The sequence below is a fragment of the Seriola aureovittata genome, chromosome 21 (assembly GCF_021018895.1).
Source record: "Seriola aureovittata isolate HTS-2021-v1 ecotype China chromosome 21, ASM2101889v1, whole genome shotgun sequence".
NCBI lineage: Eukaryota > Metazoa > Chordata > Actinopteri > Carangiformes > Carangidae > Seriola > Seriola aureovittata.
Genome location: NC_079384.1, coordinates 14,026,154 through 14,048,712, shown reverse-complemented (window position 1 = coordinate 14,048,712; position 22,559 = coordinate 14,026,154). Strand labels below are relative to the sequence as shown.

Here is a 22,559-nt window from a genome sequence, read left to right as displayed (position 1 = left end):
GCCAGGGCGAGAAAGAGAGAAAACAGGAAGAGGAAAGGGAAAGAGAGAGAAACAAATACAAATGGTAGAGGAGCAGAGAAAGACGAGGGATGCGCTTCGAAGAGAAGAAAAAGGGATAGATAGATAAATAGATAGATACTAATAAAAAGAGATGGGCATGGAGAGAGTGTGCCCTCCTTGTGGCTGCTGCAGTGCTGTGCAGGGAGCCGATTCATCACGACCAAATAAACTACAGAGAGAGGAGGGGAAACAGAGGGGGGAAAGATAGAATGCATACACTGGCGTCAGCATGCAGTCTGTCATCCTCCGCCCCCTCTTTCCTCCACCTATCACTCTCTCCTTAACACAGACACACACACAGCATTGTATTGCTAAGGTTGCCATATGTATTGGCTTTGTGTGTGTGTCTGTGTGAGACTTACAAATGTATGTGCATACTCTATGTGTGAGAGTGTGTGGTCCTGTGCATGAGTGCTGCAGATTTTAGTCGAAGCCTAAGGGACAGTGTTGTGTCAATATTATCTTTCAGCATGCTGGATGAATGTACTAAGAGCTCTTTCCTCTAATTATGCACTAGAGAGAGAGAGAGAGAGAGACAGAAAGAGAGAGAGGAAGACAGGAAGATGTCTTCCTCATGCAGACCACTTCTCATCTAGTTTCCATGTGTTTCCTCCTTGTTGCTTTGGGCTTTGTGATGGTTTGTCTGTCCCGTTGAATCTCTGCCTCTGCCTCTCTTTTGTTGCTGAAAATATACAAAGTAGAGAGCACACTCAGTGGGAGCTGTTGGGGAAAAAACAATTAGCTGAAAATGGCTGAAAGCCACACAGAGCTGCAGACTGGGCTGGGGATTCTCTGCAACCCTCTCACATTACAGCAAGTGATGTGATTCAGTTTTAGTAAAGCAAATGTTGCTTATTTTCACCCTAAATCTATACAATCTACGAGCTGACTGTGATCCAGACATCAGGATTATAACGTGTAACTAAATGGAAAGCTAGTTTGTGCACTGTGATCCCAGGGCCCAGGTTGGGATGCAGTTCATACAGATTGTCTGCCCTTTGTGAGAAGACAAGCAGGGAGGACGAGCTGTTTTTATATATCTGATATTTTACACACATTATCCAGAAAATGTATCCAGAGCAGCAGTTCCCAAACTTCTTTAAACTGCAGCCCCCCCATCAAAATAGCCTTTCCTTTCAAATATTTCCATCCACATTTCCACTTTTTCTGTCAGTCGCTGTTGCTGTATACTGCGGTGCACCTGCAAGACTTGCTAGAAAGCATGTTGTGTTACCATGGCAACCATCAACTGTGAGCCATCATGTCATCAGTCTGAGCTGAGGCCTAAACTTCATGTTCAATGGGGTTTTTAATTCGGGGATTCCAGTTATTATTGTTGTTTCTGTTTGATAAAATAACACATTTGCAGCTAAGTAAATATTTCCTTGTTTGTGTGTGTGTGAAACATTATTAAAAAGTTACAGTATAAAAAATAGGAATCAACGAATCTTGTGCCCTATCCTTAAATCAGCACAGAGGTAGGTACAGATCATATTTTAGATCCACTGGAAAACCCAGTTAAAATAATATGTTTAAGTAGAGCCGCTGTCCCCCCTGAGATACACAGAATGATGACTTATCCATCCGACTGATTAATTCAACAAAAACAACCAACTTAAACAGACAGCTGCTACTCAGAAAAAGTACAGAGGATGAACAAAGTACAGTAAGAATAGGATTAAGACAGAAAGGGAAACAGGCCTCAGTTCCAGTGGGACCTGTGACTACACACCACTTTAGGGTTTTAGGGTTATTTTTCTTGTGTGTAAACGTGTGTGTTTTGCCTCCCAGGTTCTGTGGCATCTCGACATCTTTCGCCGAAGCTTTCGACAGCTGACCACACACAAGTGCATGGAGGACTCGTGTATCTTCTGCGCTTTAAAGGTAAAGACACTCTCATTTCTGTGTCCTCTAATGTCTTGTGGTGGTTTGAACTTGCAAACCTGAAGCAGCGTTCATCACTTTGTTTTCCACTCCTGGTCTTCTCTCAGATCACTTGTCCCTTCTACAGCACAGTGACCCAGTTTTTTTTTTTTCTTAGATTTGCTGCTGAGTAAGTTTGAGTTTCGGAAAGTAACGGCAAAGTTGTTAAAGTTAACTACTAATTCCTCTTTATTCCCAATTTTTAATACAAATACATTTGTGTCAGAAATATAAATCCAGGGATCAGTACTGAAGTACATTTTCTGAGGTGGTGTACTTGTCGTGTACTATGAGGTACTGGTACTTTAACTGAGTGTTTCTCTACATTTCCTCAACTACATTTCAGAAGGAGACATTTGCTTTTTACTCCATTACATATTTATGACGACTAGAGCAACATGACACTCAAAGACTTTGCATAAATTCATATGTCATCGCTAATTTTCTCTTCTTTTCTTCCATCTTTTTGTCCTTCCTTCTCTCTTTCCTTTTTTTTTTTTTTTTACTTTTTTTTTATAAAATATATAAAAAACTAAAGGTCATAACACACAAGGACTCAAGGAAAACATCTTACAGTAAATGACTGAAGAACAAACACAACAAATTTGGGCCGACAAAATGCATGCAAATGAAATAAGACAAACTAATAAACATATAAAGTAGAAAAGTCCTTGCGATCAGAGATGCAGGAGAGGCAATATGCGTCATTAATTTTAAACTTTCAGCAAAATAAGGTCTAAATAACGTCTTTGACTCTTCCGAAAGGCGCAGAACAATCCTTGAAGCACAAACAAAGCCTGAAGCCAACACGAGTCCATATTCTTGTTTGGAAATACCCGGTGGTGGGAGGGATCTGTCTGCTAATAAACACAGCAGGGGAGATTCTTGCAGCAGATTATGATGCCGCTCTCCAATACTTTTAATTACTTGTTTCTAAAATGGAGAAAACAACAGCATTCCCACATTAAGTGAAGAAAAGTACCTCCTTCATTTACACACTGTACATTTATATCCAACTAAAACTGCAATAGAAAATGTGTTTTGTGGGAAATGTGGTTGCTTATGTTCAGAGGTAATGTTTTTTTGTATGTTTGTTTGTTTTTTTTGAATGAATGAATGAAGCACTATACATTTATCAACAGCAGTGGAGTCGCCAGGAGGTGGTTGGGGAGGATGGCGGGCTGACACCACAACCACAGGGGTAGCATTCGCAGCCCCGTCTGTGGTTAGGTTTGGAACATTTTACTGATACGTTCAGCTCAATTTAGGGTCAATAAGATTTTGAGCTTGTAACATCATGTTCACAAATAATTCCAAAGTTTGTAGTTGTGAATCAGCGTTTTTTTAAAACCTTTAAAATAAATCTGCAGGAGAAGTTCAAGTTTGTGCACGTGTAGAAAAGGTTTGTATTAAAGAAAAAGAGAGAGACTGTGTGAATAAAATCTGTGAACAAACGAAATCAGTGATGAGGTTACACAAAGAGAAAGAGAAAGTGCTTTTTGTCAACATCTCTGTACAGATACAAAGCAAAAAAACTATGTGTAAAACTCTGCACTCAAAGTCGACCCCATCTTTACACCTGAATCTTATTGGACAATGAAAGTCCAATCACAAAGCAGCGTCCAATTAGAGGGCAGTTGGCTCATTATCTTCATCCTAGTACCCTTGTAGATTTTTGAGGGGGGTTTACTGTTCTGTGACCTGTGTGGGTTTGCATGTATACATGGAATATTAAAAGCTCACCATTATTTTCTACAACATCATCAAATGTAGTTAAACCCACGGGGTTGTAGAAGAGCTTGCAACCCAAAGTCTTATTGACCCTAATTTGAGCCCTTACATTGAGTATAAACATATTTGCAACTTGCTAAATAAGTTAATATAATTTATTCATTACATTTATAGAAAGTGTAATCTGGTCGCAGTTATGTTTCCTACAAAACGTTTTTGCCGTTGCAGTTTGTTGTATAGAAACGTAATTTCTAGGAAACTGGGTTGAAGCACTATGTGTTGTCCTTACTTTGTTTTTTTCTGTCTTTGATTTTTTATCTTGTTTCTTCAGTTTTTTAACATCTTGCCTCTTCCCATCTTCTCCTTTTCCTATTATCTGTCGTTCCTTCCTGTCTTCCTTCCTTCCTTCCTTTTGTTTATCATTATTTCCTTTCTTTTCCTTCATCAGTTGAAACCTTGAAATCAATGGAGGTTCAAGGTTTTCACTGGGCAGGAAGACAAAACTCTGTTCCTCCTCACAATCAGTGCTTTTATTTTATATACTTGATATTTTACTTGGCTCATAGTTTACTTGGATGCAGGACTTTTACTTGCAACACATGATTTCTTCTCTGTGGGCGTTGCCTCGTTTTCTTCTACCATTGTGTAAAAAGCATCACGTACCATGCACCAGACAGATTTTAACGGTTCCGAGCTGCCTTTCAATGGTTGCTTAGAAGCGGCACATATAAAAGCTTTTATAACATAGTTACAGGTTGAATCACTGTTGTGTTGATAGAAAGTCGCCGGAAGACGATCTGTAGATCTGTAACATCATGAAACCCTAATAATGACCGAGCCTCATGCGGCTCTGCTCCAGTCATTTGTTGCATCAATGATGACAAATAATTGTCTGAGTGAAGGGAAGAATTGTGTGTAATGCGCTGTGGTGTAGTAGCGTGTGTGTGTGTGTGTGTATATGTGTGTGCAGCAGTGTCGATGTGTGTGTTCTACACGCTGTTCTGTCTCAAGCGCTTCTCTGTAATTAATTGGCTGACTGAAAGCGCTGAGCTAGCAGAGCCCACGCTGGGATGCTACACACACACACACACACACACACACACACACACACACACACACACTCATAGGCACATATTACACACACGCACCTACACTGCACACAAATCTTACTCGCTAACGTTACACCGCTACACACATGCACCTTGAGAGTCTCACAAATCTTTCTTACCACGCTGGGATGCTACACACACACACATAAACACATAAACACACACACAGAGGCTTGTGGGCGTGTTGTGTGTGAGTCAGCTGTGGGTGCACAAATCAAAGGTATTTTTTGCTGTTTTAACTGTTCACATTTTCAGTTTTCATTACCCGTCCTGTCACTGTCTTTCCTTTGTCAGAAACGAACAGATGTAACGTTGTTCCAAAAGTCTGTTTGGAGCTGTAGTCCCCAAGGCAACCGAGATAAAAGTCTTCCAATAACCAGGCGAGACACACACAAAATGAACTTTAATGGCGTGTTAAATTTTCAAACATCCATTTCAGACAACCAAAGAGATAAATGATCATTATGGGGTTCTTTTATTTTGTAGGGATTGTGTGTGAATTTGGGTTTATCTGCAGCAAATAAAGAGGCCCTACTGTTGTAGTAAACATAAGTTCAGAGGCTGCCTGTGGCTATCCCTCTAGAAATCACTGCAACACTTTATCTCTCTCAACAGCAAAACACTCACACACTTAGATGCAGATACCTGAATGCACACACACACGCACTGCAAGGAATAGGAAGAGAGAAGAAGAGAAAATGGGAGAGAAGGAAGGAGAAAGATGAATGAATGTGGGAGTTGGTGTAGATTGCTCCTGTCTTCACACTTAGACCACTGCACACACACACACACACACACACACACACACACACACACACACACACACACACACAAACCTCCCTCTCTTACTCACTCATCCTCATCCCTCCCTGTTCTCCTCCCCCCTCCCTCCCTCCCTCCCTCTCTCTCTCTGTAGGGTATATTCCCCCTCCATTCTCCTTGGCGCATTGCTGCAGTCAGCATAGCCACCATAACACACACACACACACACACACACACACACACCACACACACACACACACACACACACCCTATTGCTCACATATTGCCTTTTTCCCCCTCTCTTTTTCTGTTTCCCTTCCTCTCTCTCCATCCCTCTCTCTCCTTCTCTCTCTCTCTCTCTCTCTCTCTCTCTCTCTCTCTCTCTCTCTCTCTCTCTCACACATAGACACACACTGCCTTTCCCCCCTCTCTTTCTCTGTTTCCCTTCCTCTCTCTCTCACACACTCTCTCTCTCTGTCTCTCTCTCTCTCTCACTCTCTCTCTCTCTCTGTCTCTCTCTCTCTCTCTGCTCCCCGTCAGCACGACTGCATTACCTTTCCCACTGCCAACCCTCAGCCTGCACACACTCACAGACCTATTGTTTTCTAACACTTTCACTCCGTATATTCTCAACCATCTTTAACTGCTTCCAAAACGTCAAATATGACATCTGACACGTTAGAATAACTAGACACGCATAAAGAGAGGAAATACAACTAAGTGACTATGTCCAGGAAACAACTCCAGGAATTGTTTACTCGTCTGAATCACACACAGATTTAGGTTTGACTTGTGAAGGATTCTGTGACGTGAATACTTTGAGATTTGAGCTCTCATTAACTAGTGTGAACTTTATGTCGTGTGTTTTGAAAGTCCAACGTGGAGTAGTGGTGAAGGAAAGCAAAGATTTTGCTAATGTTTAGGTTTCGTTGGAGAGGTGAAGTCTAAGCTGCCACAACAGAAACTTTTCTCCTACAAAAAAATATCTATGGATATTATATATTTGCTTTGCCTAATAGGTGTTGGAGGAAACTGGACTATGTTTTTTTTCATATACAGAAAGTGTGACATTCTTATATTGGACAGGAGCCACAGGGTGGAGGTTTGAGTGGGTGGTTGGTGGTATAAAGTATGGGACTCAGACACTTTCCTCTCTCCAAAAAGCAGCAACTATTTTGACAATCGAATTTCTCACAAGTGACTTTGCTGACTTTCTTTGTTATACAGTTTATCATTGTAAGCTCTAACATAACAGTAACAGTAACTGGTTAGTCATGCATGACAGGACAGTGACTGTGTTGCACATATGTTCAATAACAATATTTAGCATTGGCAACAAAGGCATTCATCTCTTACAAAATGCATTCCCTCATTCAAATGAGTCGTATATAAATGTAATGTTTAAGTGACGGGGTTTGGTATTTTACAGTGACCTCTGACCTTTCTTGACTCTGTGCCACTGTCTTAGAGTAACTACTGAAGCCCACCAGTCACCAGCAGTGACTGAGCTGGGATTTTCCATCAGAGCTGCTGCCTGACTCACTCACCACCTCAGTGCAGCATCTGACCTGCATCAGGATTTTGTATCTTGAAAAAATAGTTTCCTTATTTCAAAAGTTTTTAAACAATTTCAGCATCAAGTGTTTTTAGTTTTTTTTTTCTCTGTTAACCAGAGTCGACTGAGTGACCGCTTGAGCTATCATGTTTCTTTCCATGTTCAGTTTGGATTCAGATTATGGACATCAGTGTATAATGCTATACATATTGCAACATTTATTATTTGTGAATTTCCCTTCAGGGATCAATAAAGCTGCTATAAAGCTGCAACTACGGATTATTTTCATCAGCTAATAATCTGCCATTATTTTCTTGATTGATCAGTTAGTTGTTTGGACAATAAACGACATTCCCAAACCCAGAGATATCCTGTTTCCTGCCACATGTTACAAAAATCACTTTAACATTTAATTAGATTCCTGTTACAAACTCTACACAAACCTGACTGTAGAATATTAAAGCTTTGCCATAACACTTAAGAACTGTAAACTGTGCAACTCTATGAAATTAAAGAAGTTTATCACACACACATGGTTCCTTTCATGTATTTAGTAACTTCAGATTTTATATCCAATAATCAATATTTTGAAAATACTCAAAATAGAAAAGCTTGCTCATATCAAAGATGTTCATGTCTGCTGAGGCTGTGTGCTTGAACAGCTAAAATGGATCCAGTGTGGATACAAACCCATGACACGTGCTTCTGGAGAGACTGTGTTCGAATATCTTTCTGTCATTTAATATAGTGCTTATGAGCCCTGAGGACACAGAGCACCTGCTGCTTTTCAGTCCAGCCATCTAATCAGTGATTGAATTACCGCTGTGACAGAAAACCAGGAGCACTCAGAGTCCACAGCACCGACCCGCTGCTCCGACACATCAGACTGCCTTGTGTTTATTTCTGTTTTGGGCTGTTTTAGTGTTGGTCAGAAATAGTTGCTCGGTTTTGCTTTTTTCCTGCTGAGAATTCTTACCAACAAAAAATTAGGTCATTTTTATCCGTTGGCAATCCGGAGAAATCCAGCCATGCTTTTATCTCTCCCACTTTAGACGTCTTCAACTCTCTTCGGTTCAGACTCAGTCAAAAGTTCCTCTCACTGCCTCTGCTTGAACTCAATGTTAGTTTCAGGTCTCATGTCAGACTTAAATCACCACATTAAAGGTACTGATTAATCTGGATTTGCTCATTTTCAATCCACGTGAGCCACAGAGTAATTGACTATGTTGTCTGATACTACTGCTTCTAAAACTATTGTCAGTACAACTATTCCTGCAACATTTTTTGACAGTAATAATGACTAGAAAGAACCCAGAAAGATATCTTTATCTAAATGTGTCATTTTAATGACTGAATTAAAAGTTTTTATTCTGCACCTTGATCCAGATGAATATTGTCTGGAGTAGACATGTGCATTTGTCACCTAATTGTGGTTTTAATTACACAATGTATTTAACAGTTAAGGCATTTAGGTCAAATATCAACCATAGAGGAAATATCAATATGGATATCTGTAAAGTAAATGAAACTATTTTCTCAAATCATTGAAATCTGTACCAAATTTGTTGGTGAATGTATAAAATTCGGAGACTTTATGGTTTCCAAATGTCAAATGTGTGAGGCCTGTATTAAGATAGAGATTTTAGGAGTTTAGGACAGTTATTCCCAAAATGGGGCTCTGGACCCATCTAATGGATCCGAAGATGAATCTGAGGGGTTGATGGTGATTTAAGGAGCTAGTTGTAAGTTTTGCCATTGATACATAGCCAGCGTTAGCATTAACAGCTGTTTCCTTACCAGTCTAGAGGAAATGTTGCGAGTTCAGCAGGAAATTTCGTTCCTTTACTCACTAAGAACCGTCTCCAGCAAATTCAACAATCGGTGAAAACTCTCATCTCATTGAATCCTGACACTTGTAATGAGTTGCAAGCAGACATTGGTGTATTTTATGGGGTCACAAGGAAAAAGAACAGGGAACTAGTGGCTTATGAGATACAAGATGCTTGACTAATACCACATTGCTGATATATCTGAAACACTACATGTAGGGATGTTTTTTCTTGGCCAAACCATTTTTAAATTTTTTTTTTTTTTTTTTTTTTTTTTTACACAAAACTGAACAGAAATCAGTCAAATAGTGTTTAAAATGTTCTGTGAACTATCAGAAGACAATTGTGGATCCATAACCTCCATGGCAGGGGTGGTGATGATAATACCATTACACTTTGAAATGATACATTAGGGAGAAAAACAGAAAACACTCACTGGTTGTATATGGGGTCAAAATACTGGTCTGGCAGTTGTCTGGATGTAAACGGTGTAAACAACTCTTCCCTCACTGATCTTCCTCTTTGGTCTCGGAGCACTGGCCTCAAAACACACTTAAGTGGCCTAGCTTTCTGTCTCAGGCCCGCGCAACAGTTTGATTTGGTTTCTATTTTATTGCTACAAAGCACTCCGAGAGCTGTTTTTGTCCAAGAAAAGTGCACTACAAATCACATTTATTATTGATATGGGCTGATATTGAGGCCAGCTGTGCTGTGAGGCGTTTGTTTTAGTCCAGTCTGGGTTTTGTTGTGCAGCACTTTGGTCCTGACAAGTTGACAACAAGTTCCTACCGGTTCTGCTTTATGGGTCAGTTGACAGAACATGTTGCCGATTTACAGGACAAATCTGTTTATAGAGGGTTTTGTTTCAGTCTGAGAGAAATGAAAAACAAACAAACACACAAACACATTAATATATATATGTATAGATGGACACACTCTAACAATGCAGGGGTCTTTCAGGAAAAACATTTATGTCACGGTGCATATTTGTAGCAGCGAAATAAAGAATTAATGGATTTCTATATATGTGTGTGTGTGTGTGTGTGTGTGTGTGTGTGTGTGTGTGTGTATGTGTGTGTGTGTGTGTGTGTGTGTGTATGTATGTGTGTGTGTATGTGTATGTGTATGTGTGTGTGTGTGTGTGTGTGTGTGTGTGTGTGTGTGTGTGTGTGTGTGTGTGTGTGTGTGTGTTTGCAGAGTATCTTTGCTCAGTTCCAGTTCAGCAGTGAGCGCGTGCTGCCATCAGATGCACTGCGGAGTGCTCTGGCCAAGACTTTCCAAGACGAACAACGCTTTCAGCTGGGCATCATGGACGACGCTGCCGAGTGCTTTGTGAGTCTGCAACACCACATGGCCACACACACACACACACACATACACACACACACACACACGGGAGAAGTGAGGGATTGCCTAAAGGCTTATTTTAGGAACTCCCAGGTCTTTACTGCAGTCAGAAATCCTCAGGGGATACAGCAGCCTCAAAGACAAAGTGCATAATATTCAACTTTTGTTTTGACATTGTAAGGTATCAATTGTGTCTTCAAATGGATGGAAAGTGTAGGCCTTATTTAACCACATGTGACTGTAATGACCAATGTGACAAACATAAATCACCCAGCTAATTTGTCTTTTAAGATAATTTATGTAAGATTATGAAGTTGAAAACTGTGACAAATGCCTAATTATAATGACTAATTTGATGTGCAGAATCACCAGTGTTTTGCTTGGTTGTATATGGTAGGCATCACTGATGTTAGTATTATTACTTTGCCATTCTGACCTCATGAAAAAATGATAATGTATCAATTAATTGCATATAATCTTCTCAAACTGGCAAAAAAAAAAAATTTAAAATTGGCCAAATGGCTCTACTTGTAAGTTTTGCTATTGCTACATAGCCAGCGTTAGCATTAACAGCTGTTTACTTACAAGTCTAGAAGAAACATTGTGAATTCAGCATCAAACCTTATTCCTTTACTCACCAAGAGCTGTCTCCAGCAGTGGAAAGCAGCACCAGTGTTAACTCTTGCACATGAATGATATTACTGTGCTGTTTATATAGTCTTTTTTTATCATATAATATTTGCAGTCTACTTCCTCAGATGCAAAGGTCTTCACAGTAGTTGTACTCAACAGTGAGGGTGTTGTATTTTTCAAATGGTGGGTGTCTCATTTTGGAATAAACTTTATTTATTGAAGGAGAAAATTAAGAAGAGAAAATGTCATTAGTCACAGGTTTTACTTTTGAAATGTCTTCACATTTTCCTCACAACACTTCCTTGTGCCTTCCTGTTGCTTTCTCCCTTCCACCTCAGCCTCTTTCTTTCCTCCACAGTGTGTGTGTGTGTGTGTGTGTGTGTGTGTGTGTGTGTGTGTGTGTGTGTGTGTGTGTGTGTGTGTGTGTGTGTGTGTGTGTGTGTATATGTATGTGTGTGTTTATGTGTGTGCCCGAGAGGCGCTGTCTGATCGATTGGTAGTAAATGTGTTCAGTCAGGGAATCCGTCGGCTTCTTATGAAATATAGATGCTGCTCCCACGGTCAGATTAACAGGAGCACCAACAGAGAGGAACGGCCAAACGCACATGCCAAACACACACATCAAACACACACGCACATGCTTGACACATGTATACAATATAAACAAACACCTATGCCAACTTAGCACACCTACTCGAGCTCATAGTTGCACACATGAATACAATACAAACACACTAATTGATGTCCATGTGTTTCCCAGGAGAATCTCCTGATGCGTATCCACTTCCACATCAGCGCAGAGAGCAGAGAGGACATCTGCACAGCTAAACACTGTATACCACACCAGAAGTTTGCCATGACTCTGTTCGAACAGGTAGGAGACTCTTCAGTGCTTTTTTGTTGCTTTAAAGAGCTGTTATGTGTTTCACTTTGGCAGCTTTAATTAAAATAATATTCCACACAAACATTTTTGAAAACACAATGTCCTGTTATGAATCTGAGGCTGTGTTTGTGTTTGCAGTGTGTGTGTAACAGCTGTGGAGCCACATCAGACCCCCTGCCCTTCATTCAGATGGTTCATTACATCTCCACTACATCCCTCTGGTAAGACCAGACACACACCTACACACACACACTCGGTGCACGCGCACACACACACACACACACACACACACACACACACACACACACACACACACACACACACACACACACACACACACACACACACATACACACACACACACACACACACACACTGCAGTAAATCTGGCAGAAAGCTGAGGCTGGGTGGCAGTAAAGGAAGGTACAGCGTGTTCTCTTCTCTCCTGCACGGGTCCCCGCTGAACACTGAACTGTGAGCACAATTACACGCACACACACATGCACATGTATAAACATACACACACACAGTATGCACACGCATGTGTATGTTCATGCATATGCAAGAGCAGGTGAGCTTGTGCATATTGTCTCTCCCATGTTCAGGTAGCCTACACACAACCACACACACACACACACACACACACACAAACACACACACACACAAACAGGTAAATCCATGCACAGAGGAAGCATGTGCGCATCCTCAGAGCTGTTACATAAAAATCGCACATGCTCTGAGTCAATGAATTAAGGAACAGGGAAAGTAATCAATCAGCTGTTTGATTCAGTAGACCCAGGGGGCGACATAAATCTATAAGTGGAACAGTGGGTCGGGAAGACTGTGAACAAGAGGGAAATAAGAGGATATATCACTCCATCTCCCTTTTGGAAATGGAACACGGCAGAGGAAATAGAGGGATGAATGGGGGGCAAAAGTACAAATAAACATACTGTGTCAAGGTAGTTGTGGGCCACAGCGGTGCCACCGCTCCGTGTTTGTGCCTGTTAGCACTGCCAAACTATTTTTATGCCTCCGTGCCTGAGACTGCCAGGGCCGGAGGCATTATGTTTTTGGGTTGTCCGTCCGTCTGTCCCATTCTCATGAATGCGATATCTCAGTAACGCCGTGAGGGAATTTCTGCAAACATTCGCTTGGACTCAAGGATGGACTGATTAGATTTTGGTGGTCGAAGGTCAAAGGTCAAAGGTCATGGTTACGGTGACCTCACAAAATACTTTTGGCCTTGTGAGGCAGAATAAGGCTCCAAACTGACCAAACAGAACCCGGCTACAAACCGACCAATCAGAGCGCGGCTACAAATTGACTAAGCAAAATGTTGCAACAAAACCAACCAATCAGAAAAAGGCTCTAAATCGAATTCAGAACTGATTTTCAAATCGAAGCTTCGTCAACACAATATCTCAGGAACTCCTCAAGGGAAATATCCTCAAGTTTGGTGCAAACGTAGATTAGATTTTGGTGGCCAAAGGTCAAGATCACAGTGACAAACACAAGGCGGTAATTCTAGTTACCTTTAGTGGAGCCTGTTGTTTACAGTCACCATAGTCAAATATGCGAAAGTCAACATGAGTGAGATAATCAGAGGGCAACAAAAAGACAAAACAAATGTCTGGTTCAAGCAGAATTGAGACGTAAGTAAACAAAAGAACACATGTGTTCCTGGCTGTACTTGTTGTTGCTCTCTCTGCTTTCTTAGCTTTGCACCTGCCAGTGCATCTGAAGAGGAGAGGGTGAGCGAGGGGTTGAAATCGAGTGAGAGAGGCGAGTGAAGAGGTTGAGTTCATTTCAGGCAAATGGAAAGGAAGAGAGGAGAGGAGGGGAGGAGAGGAGAGGAGAGGACAGGGGAGGAGAGCAGGGAGGGGGAGAGATTTGGATGGTTTTTAAAATCGTTATTCTTAAAGGAATACTTCACTGGGAAAAACAATGCTGATTCATTGCACACATAATCCCATACATGGTACCGAACTGCAGCTCTCACAAGTTCATTTGGTATTCACAGAAAATAATGATGTATATTTGAGTTTGTCCTTCAGAGGACAATTGTACTTAAAAGGGATAAATGCAGCTGCTTTAAGCCTTGCCGAAGGAAATTGTCTCAAAAATAGTTTTGCTTCAGTAGCGAAGCTTTTTTCATCAAATGATTCTAGTTGGTGATGAACTTCTCCTTTAGTAACTGTAACAATAATAATCTTATACTGTACTGTTATACTACGCTATACTGTTATTTCAGCTCAAGGTCAAAGATCAATACCAGAAAGGATTTAGAAATTTGCTCAGAATTACTGTTGTCCACAGTCTGTATAATCTAGATTTGTCCTTACTTTTCCTTCTTTTCTTTTCCTTCATTTTCCTTTATTTATTAAAGCAGATGAGAAAATGCCTGTTGGACTGACTCAGAGTCGGTGTAGATGTGTTTAATGGTTGCCTAAGCAATATACAGGACCAGACAATTGTTTTATTTGTGGTGTGCTGAAGAAATTCTTGAATTATTCGGTGTGTTGTTCATCAGAAGCATCGGTATCTAAACGCAGACCGTGAAGTGATTCAAAGACTGTGTGGTTTAATTGTTGTTATTGTTATTGTTGTGTGTGTGTGTGTGTGTGTGTGTGTGTGTGTGTGTGTGTGTGTGTGTGTGTGTGTGTGTGTGTCTAATGCTGCAGTAACCAGGCAGTGAGGATGCTGGAGTGCAGAGACAAACCCACTCCGGACATGTTTGGGGAACTGCTCCGCAACGCCAGCAACATGGGAGACCTGCGCAACTGCCCTGTGAGAGTATACACAGTGTATACACAGCACATTCAGCAACTCGACACTGTTACGTGTTTGCTTTTTTCACTTTTAGTGTAATACAATGTGAGGTTTGTTTATAAGAAAAGGAAAAGAATGCAAATTTCTTTTTTTCCCTCTAATAGTAAAAGATGAATGTATGAAAAACATCAATAATGCAGAAAGCTGAATACTGAAAATTAGATTTAAAAAATATAATTTGCAGCATAACCACTTTGGTAGTTTCATCAGGTCTTGTTTGTTTTTTTCCCCTTCTCTCTTGGTGGGTCTGTGTTACATAATCATCAGCTCATTTGCATTTCCCTTCACATTTTTCTCTTCACTTTCTGTAACCGGAAACATTTTCTGAGTTGTCCTCATCGACCTCCTGTACAGTAAACCATGGTGATCATCATCTTCTTGCAGCAGGAAACTAAAGAGCGCTAAGTAGAGCAGGACAGATTGTTTCAAATCAACATTATCCTCCTAAAAAAAAATGTGGGTATTTTGTGGTGATGAGCCTCAAATATACTGTACACAGGTGAGAAGAGATTACAGTAAGAGAAAGAAATAAGGTGGTAAAAGAGAGCGAAAGAGAGGTGTAGGTAGTGAACGGGGTGGATAGAGGAACGTATGACTCCTTTGTTCTGGAGGTTTGTGTGTTGTTGCCACATGGGAAAGTGCTGCGGCCGAATAGATCCAGCTTGGCCCCTCTCACCCACCCCTCTCTGCCAAGGTGTCTACACAAAGCGCCTCCTCTCTGGGTATAGTCAAGCAGCTGCCCCTCTCTTCACACACCACCACCACAACCACACTAATGAACACGACATTAGCTTATTCATGGTCCAAACGCTGACGTTGTGTGCGCAGTCCTGCGGGAGTCACATAACCTGCCTGTGTTTATCTTCCATCACTTGCAGCGCTGATCTTTTGTTATTACCGCCTTGGGCTTTGCTCAAACAAAGTAAGGGTATTTGGATGGGAGTGAGGCTGCTGGAAGATACAGTAGGTGCCAGAATGAAGATAGGAGAGTGTGAAGATGTTTGCTTGGTGCCAAAGACTTGACACAGGAAAGTGTGAAGAACGCGTGTGCACAATCTTTGGGTACTTGAAATTTGGTGAGTTACATTAAAATGAATTTAATTAGCTGAATATACAGAAAATTACCACATTTATTCCTGTGAAAGAAGTAATATTAAAATGTAAAAGTACTTGACGGCCATGAACATCTATTTTCCCAGTTAGCTGTTAGTGGTAAGATCCTACATGAAAACACACAGTTTTCTGCCAAAATTAGATCAGTTTTGTTTATTTCACATGAGAGATTTCTGTTTCCGTCTGTGTTAGAAGTGGGCAGGGCTTTGTTGGAAAAAGTGATGTAACATATATCCATGTCCTACTCAGGATTTAGCAGCAGAAACTGATGATAGCTGGGATTGACATTAAATGCCATGTGGTTCAGGTGCTCTAAGTATAAGCAGCAAAATGAACTTAAAGTATCAAACATATTGGATTATGCTACATTCATGTTAGAGCAGTCTGTAGCTGTTTTAAGCTGATTTTATTCACTGCTAAGTAGTTTAATCTGCAGCAGTGCATCGTAGTTCATAAACTGACCATTTGTTCTGTATGTAAAATCTCAATCTGCAAAGTAACTACTTACTATAACCTTCAGATAAATGTAGAAGTGTAAAAAGTAGGATATTTCCCTCTCAAATATATGGAAGTAGAATAGAAGTATAAAATAGCAAGCACAAGTATCTCAAAATTGTACTTAAAGATTAATTTAACTTGTTTTATAACCTGGGGCCTTTTTCACTAAATCTGAGACATGCAAACTGTGAGAAAATGCCCTCCAGCTCATTTTGACACATTTCCCAGGCATGAGCATGAGAGAGCCCTGTAGAGCCCTGTATCAGCAATTTGCAAGCAACAATTATTTGGAAATGAGACACTGCCATCATTTGCATTCTGCATGATAACAGTGCTTGTCGGTTTTGTGAAACAAGCCTTTGGGTTTTGTTTTTGTAGATTTGGCCTTGATTCCTATCGGCATAATAACTTTGTACGCGCTAAGTTAATTGGTAATTGCTAAAAATGGTACAAACCAGCAGCTAGGCTGATCGGGCAGGTTTTAAACACATGAACAGGTTAGCCAAACTTATTTGGAACAAAAATCAGAGGAGAACTATAAAATTATCACTCAAACTGCTTTTGTTCTATAATCTGGCTTAACTGTTGGCTTGTTTGCAATCTGTCGCTCATATTTCTTGACAAATCGGACTTTGTTTTAGTGATGCTGCCACGTCCCCAGATCCCAATAACTTGGGTTGGTACAGTGTTATCATGACTGGAAGAGATGATGGCCAAAACTACAAAACTAAGACCTAAGTAGCAATAAATTGCAACCATCCTTTAAGGATGATTTTACGATAAATGCACTCATTCACTTTCCACCTCTGTTTAGATGTATGCTGGTTTTACTGTTCATCTGTCCTACATCAGCAATTTGCCTCCTCAGCTGTCATTACACTGATAAAAGTGGGATTGTCTCTTTATTTCGGTGCTGTGTGAGTCGTTGAAGAAGCATAAGCGCAAACATTTTCCTAAAGTTGTTTCATTTTGCTCTGGAGTATGCCACTATCAGCATTCTGCAAACCTACAGTATCCTTTGACCAGCAGCACAATTACATAACTCACGCTCTCTCGGAAAGGTCTGCATAGCCACAGCCGAAAAAAAAAAGAGAAAAGAAATCTTTGCATATAAAATATTCAGAGATGAGACTGCACCGATCAATGTTGTATTATGAGGCAGAGCGAATCTGTTTGTACGATCATTTGATGAATGATGTTGTCAGCGGCCGTTCGCAGCAGTGAGACAGCACAGAGAGCAAACTGAGACTATGTGTCCCGTCAACGTGTCCTAAACTAACAGATAGCCTGTGCCTCAGTGCTGTGCTGTTTGGCTGCTGCTCCCTGGCTTGTGTTTGTGTCCCTTTCTGAGAATTGAGAAGCAGACCCTGGCAAAATACCTTCCTGCCATCTCTGGTGCCAGCGCAAGACAGCCCGCCGCCCACAAAGGGAGAGTTCTGTGTGCGTGTGTGTGTGTGTGTGTGTGTGTGTGTGTGTGTGTGTGTGTGTGTGTGTGTGTGTGTGTGTGTGTGTGTGTTGTATGTGTGTGTGTGTTGTGTGTTTGGCAAAGTGTCTGGTTGCCAGGGTGTTCTCAGGCTGTTTCCGAGCCCGCTCCGCCAGCACTGTGTGCATGCTCGTGTGTGTGCATGTGTGCAGGCTTTTGAGTGTGTGTGCACCAGCTCTGCGGTGGGTCATGACTCAAAGGAAGGATTCAGAACACACGGTTCTGAACTCAACAGAAGGCCCAAGGGACAAATACAACTCAGCACAGTGCTTCTTCCTCTGTCGTTCTCTCTTACAGTCTTTTCATCATCTCTTTTCTCCTGCCTTTTATCTCTGGCCCCCATTCTTTTATTCTCTTACTGTTCACTTTATCCCTGTGTGTATCTGCTTGCTTGCATGTGTTCATCACTGCCAAATAAAGGAATGGGTTGCACCGCTGTCACACTCTGTGCCTCCTAACACAGGATGAATAAACATGTTTGATCACATGCTCTCCCTTTTTTTTTTTTTTTACCCTCTCTGCCACCTTCCCTCACAGAGTAACTGTGGGGAGGTGTTGCGTATCCGCCGGGTGCTGATGAACTCGCCAGAGATTGTGTCCATCGGGCTGGTGTGGGATTCAGACCACTCTGACCTGGCAGAAGACGTCATACACAGCCTGGGGACCTGCCTTCGTCTGGGAGATGTAAGGGGATCTCACACACATTACACACACATAATACACTCGTTATCACATTATCATATGTTATGCATGCCTATGTGAGCAGGCAAGCAAGTACGCACAAACGCTGACGCAAACACACAGACACAATGCTCTATATTTGTCAGTGAACAGACCTTTGTGCAGTGTATAACAATGAGCCGGAGGTTCTTGTAACTGTAAGATGAATGTCAGTAGTCAGAAATTTTAAATCACAAATGTTTGTTGAAGTGGCTCACAAGGCTCCTTTTAAATTTGAGGCTTTGACAACAGAAAATGTGACTGTGAAACTGTAAAAATACTTGTGTACCAGATTTTAGCTTCTCTGGTGGCAGGGCTTTGGGGAGTGCAGTGTCTAGTTCTGTGGTCCACAATTACTGTCCTAAAATTTGCCACAAACATTCATGATTTCCAGATGATGAATCCCAATGACTTTGGGGGTCCCTGACTTTCCTTCTAGCACCATCAGGCCACCCCTTCACTGTGTTTCTCAAATACAAATGGCCTATGACCAAATATGTGCAAAACTAATTTGTGTTAGTTCTAATTATCAAATGTTAGCATGCTATCATGCTAATCTTACATGGTAACAGTGTGCTAACAAACATTACCTGCAAAACATCAGCGTGTTAGCATTGTTTTAGTGAACATGTTAGCATGCTGATGTTAGCTTTTAGCCCAAAGCACCACTTTGCTGTTAGCATGACTAGTCTCTAAGTCTTGTTTTCATTTAAAGGAGCTATTTGTAAGTTTTGCTAATGCCACATAGCCGGCGTTAGCATTAACAGTTGTTAACTTGCAGTCTAGAAGAAACGTTGTGAGTTCAGCATCAAACTTCATTCCTTTACTCACCAAGAGCTGTCTCCAGTGGTGAAATGTAACTGCATGGATAACTCTTGTCTCTATCACGTCTTCACTTCTACTGAAGTTAGCACGCTAACCAGCTAGCCCTGGACCATCTCATTACTTTCTGATAGCGACTCACTGTAGCCTTCAATCTGCTCTGAAGATGTAGCGCTGCTCAGAGGAGGTCTTTATAACCTCTCATCTTGTAAACGCAAGAATGGCCGCAGCTCTTGTAAAGCAACAATCACCACCACCCGCTCCCGACAAGAGACGATGTTCGGCAGCAGAGAAAACATACAACCAAGTAAGGGTTGTAGTTCACGAGGAAAACAGTGAATATGGTTTTAAAAAAAAAAAACAAGCTATCTTAATAATCTGACTGAACTGCTATTAAGTTTCACTTTGTTCATTCAGTTGGGAATCATGTTCACGTTAGCTGTTTGGTGTTAAACTGACATCTTATTCAAATAACACGGACTGATTTACCAGCTGACCCTCTCTAGTGTTAAGAAATACTACTGTACTACTGTTGCCTTTGCATTCTTCAGTCCTTTCATTTTTAGGCTTATGGCTTACCCTTGCTTAGTTATTTTCAATATGTGAAAACACTATTCTCGTAAACACTCCCATTTGAAGGTACCATAACAACTTGCCTTGGCTGGTCAGAAAAGCCATCACTCTGCATCACTTTGCATGAGAGTGGTACTATATGTGTTCTAGGATAGTTATTAGTAATTATTTGTCCAGAGAGTTAAAAGGGTTAATACATTTATTCCTAGATTTGTAAATACATTAAATCCATTTGAATCCTTTGTCCCAGGGCTGAACTTCCCACCTACTTTACTTTATCTCAGATTTTCTATGAAGTTCTCAAAGAAACAGTTACAAGAGAAACATTACTTCCTGCTCAGAGGTACAAATACCTAGAAACATATTCAAACACACACTCATACACACGTACGAATGCAAGGACCGTGTGCAGTTTCAAAATACAAATATATGTGCAGAAACACATACAGTACAAATACATAAATACAAATACAGAATACAAATAAGTGACCCAACCAATTTTTTATCCAGCACACTCGGAAAAACAACAAATTATAACACACACTATTGACCCTACTTTCATTACTCTTGTAAAGATCGTCTCCTGCTGCAGTTTTCACACCTCCCTAACACACACACACACACACACACACACACACACACACACACACACACGTGTTTGACCCCTGATTCTCCGTGTCATGACTGAGTAATGTTGATGCATTTTAATGCCACTGTAACATCTCCAGCCGCATTCTGAAGTGATATGTATGAATAATGGATCAGTGAATATGAATATGTGTTATAGTGAGTCAAGTTCTTTCCTCTGTCTTCTATCTTCCGCCTGCTGCCGTTACTCTCGTTTTTTTCATCCCACTGCTGTGAGAGGAAGCTAGTTGTTAGATGAGAATCGGAGGCTTAATCTATTGAATTTGCTGCTTTTGTGTAGTTGTTAGATCAGAAAAAGTGAATCCATTTGCATCCAGTATGTCCTATTGTCTCCTTTTGTCAGTCTTCTGCATCTGCTTTCTCTCTTTTCTGCCTCCCTGCTACTCCATTATGTCCTTTCTCTCCTTAGATTAGATTATTGTGCTGAAACAATGAGTCTGTTACAATAAATAACAATTTTCTTTGATTCATCTTTACTCTAAGTCATTTATAGAGTAAAAATGCTGAACACTCACTCGTTCCAGCTTCTTAAATGTAAGGATTTGTTTTTTCATTATTGTCAGTTGATTATCTTTTTGTTTGTATTTTTCGTTATGGCCGTTGTTTTGGTTTAGACTTGGAAACTATTTCGTGACCTTTTGTAGACTAATTATAATTGACTAAAAATAAGTAATCAATACTTACAGTAATTGTTAGTTTGTCATTTCCTCTATTGAACCACATAGGACTTTTCAGCAGCGGGCAAAGATGGAGTACATCAACATACAGCGAGATAGGATTATTTTGAAGGTTATGTTAACATACAGTAATTATGTCACAGTGGTCTTTGTGTAAAACGTGCAGAAAGCAGCAGTGTTGTCTGCAGCAGCTGACCTTACTGAGACATCAATGTGAGGTCTGTGCATAATTTCTGCATAAAAATCTGCAGCATTTATGCAGCACTGTACCGTGTGTGCAGTTTACAAGGAGAGAAAAGTGAAGAGTTTTAGAAAAGGCAGTATGTGAGGTATTACTGCATACAGCATATATACTAGGTGAGCAAAAATGTGCTTGTATTCACATTAACTCCTCTGTCTCTATCTCCTCCCCCCTTACTGCACACCTCTCCCTCTCTTCCCTGCATCTCTCCCTCCCTCCCTGTCTCCTCCTCCTCCCCTCCCTCCTCTTCCTCTCTCTCTCTCTCTCTCTCTCTCTCTCTGTAGTTGTTCTACCGTGTGACAGAGGAGAGGGCTCGCCAGGCGGAGCTCTACTTGGTGGGCATGGTGTGCTACTACGGCAAGCACTACTCCACCTTCTTCTTCCAGACCAAGATACGCAAGTGGATGTACTTCGACGACGCCCACGTCAAAGAGGTGAGACACAGTTTGGAGTCTGCATGCTGCAACACGGGGAGGGTGCACTGTGCAGCATCTGCTGCCTCTCCACTTGCGCCTGTGAGAGCAGCGAGAGCAGGCACAACTGGAACTATGCTGTATGTCAGTTTAAGTGCTGCACGGTCAGTTCTGTGCTTAAGGTTTAATCCCTTTCTTTGTTTAAATCTTAGTGCAGGTCTCAGTGCTAAAACTGGTCTTATGTTGTATTACTTTATATTTGAGCTTGAGTTATGTGCTATAAAGCTGGAAAATACATATGTCTTCATGTGTGTATGTGTGTGTGTGTGTGTTCCCTTGCTGCACCTCCAGATCGGCCCTAAGTGGAAGGACGTGGTGTCTCGCTGTATCAAAGGCCACTATCAGCCCCTGCTGCTGCTCTACGCTGACCCCCGTGGGACGCCGGTGATACTGCAGGAGAGCCCCAACCCCTGTACCAGCTCCAACCCGCAGCTGGAGCTCCAGCACTGCAGCAGCAAGGCTGGTTACGACAGCGAAGACTCCGGTACAGCAAAGATGACACACTCTGCTACAGATCAGATCAGATTACTTTGTGTTTATCATCCGGGGGCATGCAAGGTTATAGCTGTAAAGCTCTGACCTTCAACCCTATAATCCAGCCTGTGCTTCTGTATGCTGCAGAGACTGAACTTCTTTTCCTGCCTTTG

At 41.2% G+C, this 22,559-nt stretch overlaps 1 protein-coding gene across 4 annotated transcripts in view; it reads left to right on the top strand.

Moving 5' to 3' along the window:
- usp54b (ubiquitin specific peptidase 54b) overlaps nucleotides 1–22,559 on the top strand; it is a 59,535-nt gene that overhangs the window by 19,252 nt on the left and 17,724 nt on the right. For all 4 annotated transcript variants that reach the window (XR_008826268.1, XM_056366066.1, XM_056366065.1 and 1 more), the window contains 8 exons: nucleotides 1,852–1,944; nucleotides 10,167–10,301; nucleotides 11,710–11,823; nucleotides 11,971–12,053; nucleotides 14,517–14,622; nucleotides 18,296–18,442; nucleotides 21,724–21,873; nucleotides 22,204–22,396. Coding sequence is in view for 3 of the 4 variants with exons in the window: in XM_056366066.1 (XP_056222041.1) it covers nucleotides 1,852–1,944; nucleotides 10,167–10,301; nucleotides 11,710–11,823; nucleotides 11,971–12,053; nucleotides 14,517–14,622; nucleotides 18,296–18,442; nucleotides 21,724–21,873; nucleotides 22,204–22,396 (1,021 nt within the window). In the remaining variant the exon portion in view is untranslated. The remainder of the gene's footprint in view (nucleotides 1–1,851; nucleotides 1,945–10,166; nucleotides 10,302–11,709; nucleotides 11,824–11,970; nucleotides 12,054–14,516; nucleotides 14,623–18,295; nucleotides 18,443–21,723; nucleotides 21,874–22,203; nucleotides 22,397–22,559) is intronic.